This window comes from Berghia stephanieae, chromosome 11 (genome assembly GCF_034508935.2).
Source record: "Berghia stephanieae isolate SIO BIC M18660-M18661 chromosome 11, UCSD_Bste_1.3, whole genome shotgun sequence".
In the NCBI taxonomy this organism is placed as follows: domain Eukaryota; kingdom Metazoa; phylum Mollusca; class Gastropoda; order Nudibranchia; family Aeolidiidae; genus Berghia; species Berghia stephanieae.
Genome location: NC_088370.1, coordinates 6,693,526 through 6,710,625, shown reverse-complemented (window position 1 = coordinate 6,710,625; position 17,100 = coordinate 6,693,526). Strand labels below are relative to the sequence as shown.

General features: G+C 35.6%; 1 protein-coding gene across 5 annotated transcripts in view; it reads left to right on the top strand.

The window, feature by feature from the left end:
- Positions 1 to 677: 677 nt before the first annotated feature.
- Positions 678 to 17,100, top strand: part of LOC144956297 (phosphatidate phosphatase LPIN3-like) — a 31,288-nt gene continuing 14,865 nt past the window's right edge. The window contains exons 1-9 of one of the 5 annotated variants that reach the window (XM_078886785.1): positions 678 to 1,428; positions 4,430 to 4,668; positions 5,695 to 5,793; positions 6,513 to 7,006; positions 9,121 to 9,317; positions 10,012 to 10,156; positions 10,792 to 11,061; positions 11,522 to 11,591; positions 15,147 to 15,502. In XM_078886785.1, coding sequence (XP_078742911.1) covers positions 4,477 to 4,668; positions 5,695 to 5,793; positions 6,513 to 7,006; positions 9,121 to 9,317; positions 10,012 to 10,156; positions 10,792 to 11,061; positions 11,522 to 11,591; positions 15,147 to 15,502 — 1,823 coding nt within the window. In that variant the 5' untranslated portion in view covers positions 678 to 1,428; positions 4,430 to 4,476. Of the gene's footprint in view, positions 1,429 to 2,944; positions 3,164 to 3,296; positions 3,617 to 4,429; positions 4,669 to 5,694; positions 5,794 to 6,512; positions 7,007 to 9,120; positions 9,318 to 10,011; positions 10,157 to 10,791; positions 11,062 to 11,521; positions 11,592 to 15,146; positions 15,503 to 17,100 lie in introns of those variants that run through there. The other 4 variants (XM_078886788.1, XM_078886784.1, XM_078886787.1 and 1 more) reach the window with 4 other exon arrangements.

Genomic DNA, 17,100 nt, shown 5'->3' with positions numbered 1-17,100 from the left:
CTGGCGTACTCTGAGAAAACACATATTCAAAAATTTGGCCAGAAAACGTGTTTAATTGTCCATCGATTAAAGTGACCTTCATTTTGCCAAAACCATTAAAACCTGGGACTTCAATGGTCTTCTTTAACATTCCAGGTTTGAGAGTTTCTGCCAAGACGAGGGTCATTTGAATCGATCGACATGTGAAAGACGAGTTTTCTGGCCAAAATTTTAAATATGATTTTTTTTTTTAAGAGTACGGTAGTACAGGCCTCCCTGAACTCAGAAAATAAAACGGTACCTAGACATTCCTCATCCAGTAGGAAATCTCTACCCACCTTTTGCTAGGCCAATCAATTCTCTGAAAGAAAACTTTTTTTTTTTCATTTATAGAAAATGATGTTGGTCAGAAAAAGATCACTCTGAATATGGATGGACGAAATCTTCTCTGCTTGTCAAAATGCCACAAACCTGAGACTTCCACAGAACACGACAGAATGCTCGCCGCTCATTTGGTGACAGACTTTTCTTTCTTTCTTTCTTCTTGTTGTTTTTAAACCAACAATGCATAAGGCTTATTTGTTTTCTCTTGCTATCACCTCATTTCAAAATCTTGACAAAAGCTGCCCTGATAATGCTGGCCTTATTTTACATTTATTTATCTTTTATCTTATGATTATGCAACATGTGTTGTTATTGACATTCAATACTGCGATCCAAAAAGAGGCCAAAAGATCTTCCGATGTCATTTGGTATTGAGTAGGTTGTAAACATGATTTATGGTTGTAAATGATGTATCAGTTGTGTTTATTCAAAACAGTGTGTAGACCACCTTTGTGAGGTTTCGACTTATTACAAAATCAGTTACAAGTATTTAATTATTCGAATGACGAGGACAGTTACACATCAGCCATTTCAATTTCGATGTGTAGAGTTTGTTGATATTTATTGTTTTGTTTACAATATAAACCATTCGGAAGTGACATTTCAAATTTGGGTGCAGGCGAACGCCCCTCGGAGATCAATACTATTTCATAATTGCTTTATCGTTGTATTGATTGATCACTTCGCTTTTTAACAGTCACAGTGTGATGCCACTGTCAGTTTGATATTGACGTACTTTTCATGTTTTTAACGTACAGTATTTAGATAAAGGTCAAATGGCGACTTTCTGAGCGAGGAAAAAACATTTCACCTAAATTGTTCAAATAACATTAAATCTATACAGAAAGACATCTTAATAATAAATCTTGTATTTTTACTGTTTAAATATGCATTTTAAATGAGGAGAATAACATTGAACATTGACGTTGGACTGTGTGTTATAAAACGGTTGAAAGATAAAAGGAAAAAAACACACACATGGGCAATATGTTCCGTTGTTACAAGATTACCAGAGTAGTTTACATGTAGTCAAGATTGTCTTGCTTCACATCGTTAAATTTGAAGGTGAGTTAAGAGTTAAGATAGAATTCTTAACTTAAAAAAAAATAAAATAATAAAACAAAAAAAAAAACAAAAAACAAAACCAAAACAAACAAACAAACAAACAAAAACAATAACAAAAACAAAAAACAAAAATCAAAACAACAACAACAAAAAAACAACCCTCCCCCCCCAAAAAAAAAAAAAAAAAACAAAAAAAAAAAAACAAAAAAAAAACAAAAACAACAAAACAACAACAAACAACAAACAACAAAAACAAAGAAGAAAACTAGCCGTCGAGATTGTAAAATCTTGATGACATGAGAGAGAACGAGAAGCTACGTTTGATAGACTCCATCGAAGATTCAATGCCAGATAAAACAAAGTGTATCTCCCTCGACCCAAGGCGTGAATGAATAGCTGCCAATTTAAGTCAATCTTAATTAAAATTATATATTTGATTTTTATTTATTTATTCCTGAATAAAATGGGAATCATCAAGTGTTCATAAAAAAAAAAAAAACAGAAAAAAAGATTGCACTTTTAGACTAGCGCTCACCAGCGGCAGTGATAAAGTATCTCCGTCTACGGCTCACCCAAAATGTGTTGCTCAGCAGTATATATATATATATATATATATATATATAATATATATATATATATATATATATATATATATATATATATATATATATATTTATAGATAGTTTGAAAGTGACGTCACGCAGGCCTTTGTTATTGTTTTTGCCATCCGCGTTTGTGAGTTGTTCTCACTAAACTTTATTAACCAGACTATAACTACGGTTACACAGAGTTTGTGTGTTGGTCCGTTATACTGCCGGATGGCAATGTTGTGAACTCCTAGGCCAAGCGCATTCTATCTATAGATAGTATGCAGATGACGTCACTCAGGCCTTTGTTATTGTTTTTGCCATCCGCGTTTGTGAGTTGTTCTCACTAAACTGTATTAACAAGACTATAAAAGTTCATGGTTACACAGAGTTTGTGTGTTGGTCCGTTATACTTCCGGATGGCAATGTTGTGAACTCCTTGGCCAAGCGCATTCTATCTATATACAGCTTCAGCGGTAAATTTGCTTCGGACAAAATGTGCATAATATTATTACTACACGCAGGCAACTTGCATCTTTTAATGATTTATTTCATTATTTCTCTAACAAGTCATAATATAGAAGAATAAAATACATTCTAGCCTTTCCATTCATAAACTCAAGATGTTATGACTTCCACCACGCGCTGTTTTAGTGAACGAAAACCGTTTGTTATGTTTGCGGAAACTTACGTCAAGGTTAAATGTTGAAAGTTGACATTATGTAGGTTTCACGTCTGCCGTCGTAAGTAAAGTTATGAGTAGAATCTCTCTCTCTCTCTCTCTCTCTCTCTCTCTCTCTCTCTCTCTCTCTCTCTCTCTCTCTCTCTCTCTCTCTCTCTCTTACCCACCCTTTCAATGAAATAGAATAACCCAACCCTATTTCAGCCAATCACGACTCTCTATTCGGTGTCTGCCTCCTGTTTGACCCAAATGCAGCAGGTCAAGTCACATGATCGTGCGATTTCCCATCGTCTGATCTTGAACGTGCCGATAATAGCAGGAATTTTATGATTAGGAATAGACAGGAAGAGGCAGAAGGATAATATAGGCTAAAAAATTCTTTACTTCAAAACATAGGATAATAATTAACTTTAACTCATAAGTCATTGGTGACACGGACTATGGATTGTATTAGTGATTTTTAGAGGTAAGTAAATAATTATAACTTATTTGATATTCTACAATGGAAGGGAAAATTATTTGTTGTACGCCTTTCTCTTGTGAATGTGAGAAAACTCTCTTGGAGATGAACTTTGGACTCGACTTCCAAAGAGAGGAGAATAATTGAATAATTATTATTACACTTACACTCGTGTATTTACATTGCTGTTGTATGCAGTGTAATGATAGATGTCTAGTTATAATTGTAATGAAACAGTATCCATACCAGGCGAGGCTCATACTTATTTTGCTATCTAGAATGTCAATATCTCATAATCATAAAATTAAATGGACTGGCATCGTAAAATAAATCGGCTGACCAGTTCCTCCTTTCAGTTTCAGGAACACTTCTTGATTTTCTTTTTAATTCCGTGAAACGGTGATCTTTTTGGATTCGTGGCAATGTTATTTATCCGATTCACTCCGGATTTAATGAACTGTGTGTAAATATAATAACTTATGATTATGAGTATGAGGGAAACAAGATAGATTCATTAAAAAAGCTGCCAACATTCCTTTTTCCTTTGTATTTGAATTTGTATTGTCATTCGCTATTGCGAGTTGTTACCTATATCACTAAAAGCATATTAGTTGACTTGCAGTGTGTTATATCATGCCACACAATCTTAGCTTGTCATGTCTACTGAAAGAAAAGGTGTCAATATTTTCTCTGTGATTTAGAAAGAAGACAATGGGTGAAATATTTCGTTACTGAAATTTGATATGGTCTTTACCCCTTGGTTAGGATTATATGTCTTATATTAACTATGTCTATTTTGTAACAGTGAAAAGTATTTTCTAAAGTCTGGTAGAGAAATTATTTAATCCAACTCCAACTGTCCGTGTGTGGAACCCATTTAAAGATTCAATGAAGAAAATCACAAGATATTCCTCTATTTTTGAATTGATATATTTGTGGAATATAATGCCCTCATTCAAAGTATTACAGTTATTATAATAATAATAATAATAATAATAATAATAATAAAAAATAATAATAATAATAATAATAATAATAATAATAATAATAATAATAATAATAATAATAATAATAATTATCATTATTATTATTATTATTATTATTATATTATTATTATTATTATTATTTCTATTATTATTATAGTTGTTATTATTATTATTGTTATTATTATTGTTATTATTATTATTATTATTATTATTATTATTATTATTATTATTATTATTATTATTATTATTATTATTCACAGTATCATTATTATCATTATCATTTCAGATCTTCTAGAGGTAGTGTTCAGGTTCAAGTAGTTGTAGAAAAGAGCAATGAGTTTAGCATTTGTAGGTCGTGTAGTTCAAAGCTTGAAAGGATTTTACAATGGAATTAACCCTGCAACGCTCACTGGAGCCATCGATGTTGTTATCGTCAAACGAGAAGATGGAACTTATGTCTCCTCACCATTCCACGTCCGCTTTGGAAAGTTGGGAGTTCTCATGCTTAGCTCCCAGGAAAAAGTGGTATGTACTGTTTAAGAGAGATGGGGATAGGAGGGGGGGGGGGGGGTAGGAATGGGGAAGAGAGAAATGCTCAATTATAATTATTCTTTGTCACAAGGTGTGTTCACAACTCGCAGTGGATGCGAAGGCCGTTATGACCTTAAACTTAAAGTGTGGAGAGGTAGATGTGGATGTTACCGGGTACGATACAAAAATACTGCCCATATTATTTACTTTGGCTGTAACATAGCCTAAAACATAATTTTGGCCAACACACAGGCCCAACACATATCGCCTGAGAGCCCATATTTGGGTGCGATATAAAACACTGGCCACTTTTAGCCCAAACAGAATTCCCGGCCAACACACAGGCCGTACAGGTCGTTGTTGTTCGACCTCAAATCGCAGACTGCCAGTTGAACATCGACACAAGCCAATACATAGGACAGGGTATCTAAAGGTATCTCGGTTGATGCATAAGATTAATGAGGGTGTCTTAACATTGATGGAACATGATAACCCTCCGTTTCTTTCATAGCCTTCATAGTATACACCACCCACGGCGAATACAAGGGAGTCCCTATACCAACACCCATCCTACACTCACTAATCATTTGATTATATGGGTTGGATTCTACCCGAGACCTTGATGGGTAGGACAACTATCTCCCTTTGTTACCCAGCAGGCATTTCTTTACATAGTTCTATGGATAAATGTTTTTATTGTTATAATTTTATATTATTGATATGTTGATATCAAATCGGTTTCAGTTTTCACCATAAAGCACAATACTCACAGGATTCTATCATGCTCCATGAGAAGCTGAAAAGCGTGCTAGAAAGTGCTAGAATCCGAGTGTGCCTAAATCCGATATTCATGGGAGCTAATGACTTGTATGGGTAAAATTTTGTCAACCAGTTCCTGCATGCTGTATTGCAGAATGTGCTGGAAATTTGGTGTGTTAGAAGCCATTGAGTTCTGTATGTTATAGTTATAGTTATACTTATATTTATAGTTATATCTTTGAAACTATTTGAATTTTTCAGGTTGACATTGAGGTCAACGGAGTTCATTCAGATTTACAGATGAAACTTGGAGATTCTGGAGAGGCTTTTTTTGTCCAAGAGATTGAGTCAGAAGAAGAGGTAGGCCACGTTTTTAATTCAGAAAAGCGAGTGGAGGCACTTATGTTGATAATAACAAGAAATGAAGTGAGTAGGAAAGTGCCAGAATACAACAGAGAATAAAAACTTTGCGGCGGCAATGGGGGCTTGAACCAGCGACCTTACTGGTACGACAACTCTGCCTGGCCGGGGAGATTGTGATCCTACCATATGAGCTATCCACAACCCCGTGGTCACCCTCTTGGTCTTCCTCTTTTCATCTTGCTGTCAGAGACGACCATGAAAGTGTCCAATGAAGAGATGAGATCTTTCCATTTTATGTCATTTTTACTTTGTGTGCTGCAGCTTTGTGGTCTACTGGTATCACACTCGCCTGTGGACCAGTAGTTCTGGGTTTGAGTCCTGCTCTGAGCAGCGCAAGTTTAAGTCCATGGAAAAGGCTCTTTACTCATATATTCTCTCATCATACTCTAATGTAAAATGAGTACTTGGCTGCAAACAGCGTTGTCCCTGTTGAAAAACCATTTGAATATCACTTTATAGCCTTCATGTTTCACTCTACATATAAATGTTACTGTCTGCTTGGGGCCCCTTGTAAAGCACTTTGAGCAGAATTAGTGGATATTGCGCTATATAACTGCTCCTTTATTTTTTACTTTTTAAATATCACTGTTTGAGAACTGGTTTCAAATTACTTGTAACTGTTTTTTCATGGTTGTTCACATTTTTTTTTCTCACAGCAGGATGTACCAGCCTATCTGGCCACATCTCCTCTCCCTTCCAGTTCCAGCATTGAGCTCATGGAAAGGGGCATGAAAGAGTTACACAGACAGGCAGAGCTGGAGCAAGTTCATGAATCCCAGGTCAAAGGTCAGAATAACAGTGACGACAGTCCTATAGACGACCCAAAGTGTGGTAACAGCAAACCGCGCCGAAAAGTTCTCAAGAAGAAGAAGAAGCAAAAGGCATTTCCTTCCAAGTCGAGCTCCAGATCCGCGTCAGTGCCTGAGACCATGTCGGAGGAAGTTTTTGAGTTGGAAGTATCAGATTCATCCGACGACAGCGCTGAAATGGTCCGGCATTTATACTCGGTTCGCAGTTCCAGCTCCCCTCAGATAAAGTCCATGCATTTTGACAACATTCAAGGCACAACCAGTCACAGGTTGATGAGCACTGGAGGATCCAACCCATTCATGACACCTTACAGCGACCCGGAGGCGTCCCCCATCTGCAGGTAAATGTTTTTCTATGTTATAAAAAAAATTACAGTAATAATTAAAGTAAAGCAACTTTTAGGGAGTAGATTCCAATGATTCCATTCATTTAATAAATTCAGAGAGAAAACTGGAGTAGATTTATTTTATTGACATTTTGTTTGAATGAGCTTGAATGAGCTTGAGTTTGAATATGGTAGCCACAGTTTATAGAATCTATTATTTTATCTGATTGAATTGGACAGTGTTAAGGACCAAGTGTAAAAATTGGAAGAAGTGTTTATGAAAATACCAAAGCAGAGAGAAAAAATAAAAGATCGAACCCCCTGATTACCGATCTGATGCAGTGTATCTAGAGTTTTTGTATAGCACAGTATCCACTAACGGTGCTGAAAGTGCTTTACTAGCAATCCCTTGCCAACAGCAACATTTAACATGCAGGATGAGACATAATGCCTGTCATATGATATTATGATTTTAAAAAAAAAAAAAAAAATTTTGTGATAGAAAGCTGTACAATTAATGACCAGGTACTCCTTTTACACTAGATTAAGGTGAGATAATCTGAGTATAGAGTCTTTCAACGGACTCAACTATGCGCCATTCAGAGCGGGACTCGAACCTTGGATCTTTTGGTCTGAAGGCGATTACCATACCACAAGGCCACATCACCTCACAAGGGGTCTGATATTGTAAAAATTGGTGTTCTGGTAGCATAAGGAAGATTTTTTTTACAATACAAGACAACCCAAATGTCCTAAAAACCCCAATTAGTTTTAGCTCTCATTACTATTATTATTATTATTATTATTATTATTATTATTATTATTATTATTATTATCATTATTATTATTACTACAGTGGAACCTCCCGATAACGACATGCCACGGGACCGAGTTTTTATGTTGTTATCCGGAGGTGTCGTTATTGAGAGGTTTCCAAGATGGCGGACAAAGTGGGCGTGGTAAGGCCCGCGGGACCAGTTTTTATTAACATTGACAAAACAAACAAAACATTGTAGTGTATTCCTCTTAGAGGGTTCTTATGCGTGTGTCTGGATGAGAATTTTAGGTGATCTGAACTGAGTACACTGATAGTGTGCTCCTGGAATCTACATCTGTTCCCTATTTAAACCATTCCCCTTTGTCTTACTTTTTCTTATGTCATTTCAATTGTAAATCTAGAATGTTTTTTACTATCCAATTTTCGTCCTTTTTACTGGCGCTGATATGACATAGATGTGTCACAGGCGCTGTAAAACCCTTTAAAACAAACAAAATTCCTCCTCCTCCTCCCACAAAAACACTACTACTACTACTACTACTACTACTACTACTACTACTACTACTACTACTACTACTACTACTACTACTACTACTACTACTACTACTACTACTGCTACTACTACTACTACTACTACTACTATAATACTACTATTATTATTAATATTATTATTATTATTAGTACTACTACTTCTACTACTACTACTACTACTACTACTACTACTACTACTACTACTACTACTACTACTACTACTTCTACTACTACTACTACTACTACTACTACTACTACTATATATACTACTATACTTACTATATACTAATACTGCTACTATTACTACTACTACTACTTCTATCACCACATAATATCACATTTTCCAAGATTTTTGTGTTTACTTGCTTACACTTACATTTATACCTTGGTTTTTATTAATGCATATCAGCCAAGATTCGTCAAAAAAAGCTGCGTTCTCATTGGTTCAAGCGGGAATCGTTTTTATAAACGTTTGAGTACTCATACTCAGTATTTTTAGTATCAGATATCTACGAAAACTGCCGAAAATCGCCAAAATGATGTCGTTATTCTGAGGTTTTATCAAAAAGTGCGTCGTTATTTGGAGGTTATGTTTGCTGATCTTAAATAGAAAAAAAATCGGGACCACGGGTCAATGTCGTTATCAGGAGGTTGTCGTTATTCGGAGGTGTCGTAATCGGGAGGTTCCACTGTATTATTATTACTATCATTATTACTGTTATTATTATTATTATTATTATTATTATTATTATTATTATTATTATTATTATTATTATTATTATTATTATTATATTCTTTCCTTTTCAATTTGATGTTACAGCCCTATAGGTACCCGACCATCGATCCCGAAGAGTGACACAGAGTTGGACAGACATCACAACACAGAGGAAGACTTTGATAACTCGGCCTATTGTCTGGACAACAACGCCACCTGGCAGTGGGGAGAATTGCCCAAACAGTCAGAGATCAAAGATGAGGAGTCCAAGATTGGACTGGGAGCTGACAAAGTGGTTGACAGTAAGTGTTGATTTCATCATGGACATGGTAGCCTTCCTTTTGCTTATAGCCTGCAGTGCTGATGGTTTTCCTCGGATCCGCGGAAATCCGCGATTTTTGTGTCAGAGGAGGAATTTCCTCCTTTAAAAAATGACATTTTCCTCAATCAAATTTTCTGGCTTTGAGAGATTTGATGTGTGGTGGACCAAACTGGTGCAGCTTCCCCACTATCCAGAAGATAGCTAGAGTAGTTTATCTTCTCAATGGCTCTAAAAGCGGGGGTTGGTGAAGTAAAAATGTGGCGTAAAGAAAACCATTCATAATTTCCCTCCTTTTTCCCTTTTTGTCACCATCAGCACTGAGCCTGACTCTAGGACTGACTATGCCTTATAATTTGACGTAATTTTTAGGTTTGTGTACTGCATGATGATTTAGTAGAGTTCCAAGAAAATTAAAAAATCCTGTTGGTTGAATTATTGAATACAACTCTGTTGTCCATCTGTTTGGATTTCAAGTGATGTATTAATGTTTTTATTGTTTTTGTTGTTGGCTGAAGGGTTTTGAGCCCGAAACTCAACGTGTTTGGTTTATTGTTCTTTTTTTTTTAAAGCTGTTATATTCATTTGTGTTTATTATTATTACTCTTCTCTCCGTCAGTAGCTTTGACCTGCCATGTTGCCCTGACTTCATCAATTTTTGTCTATTTCTTTTCCAGCCAAGAGCCATCAAGGTGGTTTCATGTCCATCTGGGGTCGGTCCAAGGCTAACAAAGGGGTGGACGTCACAGACGGCATCTATCTTGATGACCTGACCAGTATGGACGATCCAGAAATGGCCAAGATATATCTTGGTAGACCCAGGTATAGATGGCCTATTGCAGTCTGTTGAAATCTCATTCACTACCTTAGATTTTAATGACATTTCAGATATAGAGAATTCAGATTATCATTGAAATTCAGGGATGTGTTATACTAATTTTTATTCACATTGTTGTTAGATGGAACTAAAAGGGGAGAATGTTGGTCTTTACTTTTGAGGACAGTTGAATTTTGTCAATTCAGTTTGTCGTCGTCGTTGTCATCATCATCATCATCATCATCATCATCTCATAATAAAAGTCCTAATAATAAAAATAATAATATTGATAATAAAATTAATAATAATAATAATAATAATAATAATAATAATAATAATAATATAATTATAATATATATAATAATAATAATACATTTAAATGATATGATGAATAATAATAATGATGATGATGATATAATAATAATAATAATAATAATAATAATAATAATAATAATAATAATAATAATAATGGTAATAATAATAATAATAATAATAATGGTGCTACTAATGATGATTATTATTATTATCATTATTATTATTATTATTATTATTATTATTATCGTTGTTGTTAAACATTAGTTCTAACTCAGTAAATACCACTCATCTCACATAAAAGCAATGAATTATTCTTTCCATCCAGAGAGACAGAGGAAGATGCCGAGTCTGGCCGTGGCCTCTCCCTCCCTCAGTCCCCCAACTCTGTGGAGGGTTCCATTGGAGGCCCTGTCAGCTTCACGCCTTCCGAGGTACGCCATTTGGGCCCCGTGTCGCTGTCCCTGTGCGGAGGTCTCAACGACCCCGAGGGAGTGTCGTTGGAAAAGTTCATGCAGAAAATAGTGACATTTGAAGATTTGGCGGAGCAGCCGAACCTACCCATGAACCCTGACTTGGTTGTCAAAATACACGACAAGTGAGTTGAGTTTGGGATGATTTTTGTGTGTTGTGTGTGTAAATTGGAATGGAGAAGGTTGGTGGGGGTGGGGGGCTCATAAAGGATCATGATTTTCTCAATTAACTACCATTGACCAATTTAATGGTTTGTCAAACAGCTATTTCTTCATCATTAGGTATGGACGTTTCTGTCATTTTCTATTCAAAATGACATAATTCCATGTGACAAGATAAAATATTTGGGTCTCTTATCATTTGAACATTGTTGAAAAAGTAGTGATAATAATAATATACCCTTAAATAACAATGGAAAAACTAACGAACTATCAATTTGAGTTTAAATTGAAAAAATATATATATATAAGAAAAATACAGTGAAAAACAAAATCTATAAATAACCTATTGGAAGGAGGAATCCTGATGTTTTTGTCATTTGAATAATAAATGTTATATTTTTGTACAAACTCTTTCTTCCCCAGGTTCTACAACTGGACGGCTGCCGGCCCCATGGTTCTCTCACAAATCGTCTTCCAAAGGACCTTGCCTGAGGTAAGAATACTTTGGATGCCCCTTTTGGTTGACATAAATAATAATGTGAAGTTTATTATTGTTGTTCATTCATCCTGTTTGTATAAAGGAAACGAACGTTCATTTGAACTGTTTTGAATTAATTGAAGCTTACATTCACTTCCATTATTATTCTTCAAGCTCGAGCAAACATTTACACTTTGTACAGTTATGATGAATTCTTGATTGCTTTCCGTCTTTGGACATTAAAAATTTGTGCAATGTGACCTTTTTAGTCACTGATAGTTGATTATTTTTCATAGACTAACAAGGTCTTTTTACAACCGTGCTGATTAGGGTTCGTTTTGGCAATGAATAAACACACTGCTGTACACTGAAACAACACATTTCAATTTCGGAAGGAAAACTAGTCTTTCAAAATCAGTTGATTATAATATAATATTTGGGACTTATCATTTGAACATTGTTGAAAAAGTAGTGATGATGATGATGATGATAATGACGACGACGACAAACTGAATTGACAACCCTCATCTGGGTTAAAACTCTCAAACCTGAGACTTGTGCAAGGTCATTAGGGCTCATTTTATAATCCATCTATATTTGAAGGAGAAGTTTCCTGGCCTAAATTTTTAATGTCTTGTTTGAGAATATAACAGTATACAGTACAGTACAGTAGTGTTGGTCATTGTGACTTGGATAATTTTGAATTTAAATTAAATAGGCTTGAACTTTGGCTTACATTTCATTTTCATTTTGTCTTGCTTTGCTTAAGGCACTCACTGAGAAAAAAAATAAATAAAAAATACAACAATTGAAATATTTCGTTTCGTTTATATCCTATTCAGCGATCAGTGGTAAGTTAAAAATTTGTAACCAGACCCTGCTTTTCCACCCTTAAGCCTGTATGTCATTATGATGGATTAAATGTGTGGATTTAGCACTCAATGTTTTGGTATTTAGACATGGGATTTGATTCTGGTGGATTTGGAAATGATTCTATTTATTGAGAGAGAGAGAGATAAGATAAGTAAATTTATTCATCCCCAACTTGGATCATAAACTATGATGTGTGCCATATCTGGTCTTTACACACCACTTGAATAAGTAGACAGCTATAAAGTTGAAGATACTCTTGTATTTGTTATTTCTGCTGTCAAGCACGCTTATGTATAAATTATGTTGATTCAAAATCTTTTTAAAAAATTTTTTTTATGATCCCTCTTCCAAATATATAGAGGAGAGAATATATGAAAAAATAAATTAATTTTATAAGAGCAAAAAAAAACCCCCCAAAAACAGAAAAGAAACACAAAAGAAACAAACTTTATTTAGAGTTACCTCTCCTGCTTGTTATTTCCAATCCATAAGAGCAGAGTGGTGTTTTCATTGAATTCCTGACATTGAAATCTTAGAAATGATTCACTTTCCCTCCCAATGTACTGCTGTACTCTGGAAAAACACATATTTAAAAATTTGGCCAGAAAACTCGTCCTTCATATATCGATCGATTTAAATGACCCACGTCTTTGCAAAAGCTCTCAATCCTGAGACTTTGTGAAGTCTTCAATGAAGTCCCGGAGTTGAAAGTTCTAGCTAAGATGAGGGTCATTTAAATCGATCGATATTTGAAGGACAAGTTTTCTGGCCAAATTTTTAAATATGGATTTTCCAGAGTACGGTAGTGTAGTCTTTTATTTTACTTTTTTTTTTGGTTACTATTCATGCAATTCACCCTATATTTTCACCAGTTTTACTCTTGACATTGCTTAAAAAAAAAAAAAAATAAAACATGTTGCCCACTTCTGTATCAAGCCTAAATAATAGCCATGAACTAAAATCTTTCAAAATCATTTTTTAAACTTCTTGTAAATTTGACAATAAATGAATTGCAGCTACTTTCAATATTGCCTTCTGGGTGTATATTTCTGATCTTAATTTTCTTTATATGTATTTTTAAATTCAGTCTCAGCTTTTTTTTTTCCAATACTGTCGCCCATTCTGTCTTGTGTATTCGTTTATAATGATTTTACTTTTCTTCAGCGTCAGCTTCATAATATTTATTTTGTTGATAAATAAGACTTTGTACATTTTGGATGGCAATCCCATCGGCAGTCTGTCTCAGATAAAGATTTGAAATGGAGTCTATAAAATAGTGCCAGGCAAAGCAAACCAGAAAAATACCAAAAAAAAAAAAAAAATAATCCCAAAACATTAGCCTTGCATTTGACCTGTAATTAGATAGAAGGTATGAGGTTCAATCCCCAACCGAGGCACACTGATTTTTTTGGATGATCTTTTACATAATTTGGGAAGTTGGGGGGGGGGGGGGGGGGCTGTTTTAACTAGTTCTACCTTAAATACCACTACCATGCCCCTGTACTAATTTAGGCATTTAGGTAAAATACAATTTTTGCCAGTCAGATATAACAAAATTAGATGTAATCTTGAATGTTTATTGTCTGATTATAATCTAGTGAGAACTAATCATCAAAATGACTGTCTATAAAAATTAACAAAGATCTGAGTGGTGATATCAATTTTGTCCTATCTATAGATCACTCAAGATATGTATTTATGATTTCTGTGTTAATTATTCCTTTAAATCGAATCATTCATCGCTTTCTTCACTCCTGATCTGACCATCGATGGGTTGCTGTTGCCCCCAAAATAAATGGATGTCGCATGATGAAATATGGGAAATGTTGCATTATCGATGGGCGTATTTTGTCATATTCATTTTACCTTCATGGATATAGATCTTCTTTCTATAAATGGGCATGCTTTTCTGTGTAGATTTGTCCATATGGATGAAGTTACTACTGTTATGTGAAATATGATAAAGTATAGTTTTACCACGTTATCCAAGTTCAGATATGTAAAATTTCTGCCAATATTGCCTCCACCTTTCAATTCTTTTCATCGTCATTTTACACTTTGCAAGCGTATTGACTTGAATCTATATTTGCTGCCATATGGTCTGTGAAAAATATTCAGTTTTTAAATTGATTGCTAGTCATAGGTCTGAAGAATGTCTCTGTGTTGAATGCACGTGTTTTGATCATATCATGTTTGTTTGTAATGCAATTTTTGTTTTTGAAATTCAAGTTTTTGTCTCCCCTTTTCATTAATGTTTAACTAAAATAATTCCATTAAAATCAATGAAATCTTTCAGGGTTTATCCCTTTCTTCCTGTATCACAAAACTAGCTATTACTTTCTAGCTTTTTGGTTATATATCTGCACTTTTATTTTGGGCAAAGCTCTAGGTGAGGTTTTGATTTTTGTCTCAGACTGGGTACAATTCCGTTTCATCTTTTGTTTATCTGGATCTCATCTTTCATCTATGTCTGTCATCTTATTTTCCCTGCTGGAAGTGTCATTTACTTTCCATCTATCACCAAACTAGTGCCTACCCTATCCGCCAAGTCTAAATTTGACACAGCTACCAATTCCATGCTGTTCATTGGTTGATTTATGATTATACAACTTTAACAAAAAGTTTGGATTCATCGGTGCAATATTCATTTTTATAAACATTAGTTTTTAATTATTATCAATATTTTAAAAATTTCAGAACGCTGTTAAAAATTTAGAGAAGGAGCATATGCCCAAGAAAAAGAAGAAATCCTCTTGGTTTTCATGGGGCCGTTCTGCTGCTGATCCTGAGAGTGGTCTGGCCGTTGGTGGTGACATGACCAATCCTAATGCTACTGCTGCTGTCCTGATACCGTCATCAAGCCCGACCACCTCTGTGGAGACCACCAGCCCAGATTCCACCATGGCATCATCTTCTTTAATCATTACAACCGACACCAACAGTCAACAGTCCAAGCTGGACGCCATCGCATCACCAGTTCTGTCCCCCTTGTCCAGTCCTCCCAATAGTGCGTCCAGCACACCCAGAAAGATCAGGGAAGGATTGGCCCAAAGGTGAGTGGCGTGATACTGTCAGATTCTCAGACTCCTGCCTTTGACATTTTGAACAAGTTCCTTCTTTTTCTTCTTCTTCTTCTTCTTCTTCTTCTTCTTCTTCTTCTTCTTCTTCTTCTTCTTATTCTTCTTCTTCTTCTTCTTCTTCTTCTTCTTCTTCTTCTTCTTCTTCTTCTTCTTCTTCTTCTTCTTCTTCTTCTCCATCTCCTTCTCTTCCTCATCGCCATAATTATGATATTAATAACAATAGTAATAGTAATAATAATAATAATAATAATTGTTATTATTATTATTCCGTCTACTTTAATGCTGATAGGAGCCACTTGGAGGAAGCGCTGCGTCACGTGATCACTTTTTAGCGTTGCTTTAGCGTTGATCACTGGAGCCCACCAACTTCAATTTGATTTAAATTACTATATTATTATTATTCTATATTTTCAAACGGAATTGTGTTCAATTTATATGTTGTGAATTCATTCATCTGGATAGTGTATATATTCGTAAAACTTGTGCAATTTTAAACAATAGTTTAACACCTATTTATCGCCTGCCATCTCGGTCCCTTTGTTTACAAACAATGAACGCCATTTTTGGTTCCGAGTCAGTGATGGAGAAAGAAACAATCGAGAGTAGCCGAGCGGACGATAAGAAAGGGAAAGGAGGTGGTAAAGTGAAAGACGGGGCGAGCGAGAAGGAATGTGTTGGGAAAGGAAGTGTAAGAGGTGTGAAGGGGAAAGGTAAAGGAAAGAAAACGGAGGGGAGCAGTTACGGTGCTGGTAGTAGTAGCGTTGGTAGCAGTGAACTGGACTTTAATGAAATAAAACAGCAACTCAGTGTGTTGATGGCATTGGTGCCAGTGGTGAGCCAAATGAAGGAGGCCTTTGACCGTTTTAATGAAATGGAGGAGGAAGATGCTAATGTCAATATTGGCCTTTCGCGGCCAATATGTAATGATGACATTGAGTCTGATCTTTCGCGATCAGGCAGTAAAGATGTAAGTAATGCTGACCTTTCGCGGTCAGGCAGTAAAGATGTAGAATGTAATGCTGACCTTTCGCGGTCAGTTGATATGGTGCCAGGCAGTAGTAGAGATGCAGGGATGATGGAGCAGGCATTCTCATATTTCGAGAATGTGGTAGGCAGGACAGAAGTGAAAGGGAAGGTGCTGGCAGAGAATGTTTCAACTGGTGTTACACAGGTTTTATGTGACGGTCTGCCCAAGGATACGATTACTGCTCTCTCTGAAAAATATCCAGTGCCAACAAATTGGTGAAGGAGGCCTTTGACCGTTTTAATGAAATGGAGGAGGAAGATGCTAATGTCAATATTGGCCTTTCGCGGCCAATATGTAATGATGACATTGAGTCTGATCTTTCGCGATCAGGCAGTAAAGATGTAAGTAATGCTGACCTTTCGCGGTCAGGCAGTAAAGATGTAGAATGTAATGCTGACCTTTCGCGGTCAGTTGATATGGTGCCAGGCAGTAGTAGAGATGCAGGGATGATGGAGCAGGCATTCTCATATTTCGAGAATGTGGTAGGCAGGACAGAAGTGAAAGGGAAGGTGCTGGCAGAGAATGTTTCAACTGGTGTTACACA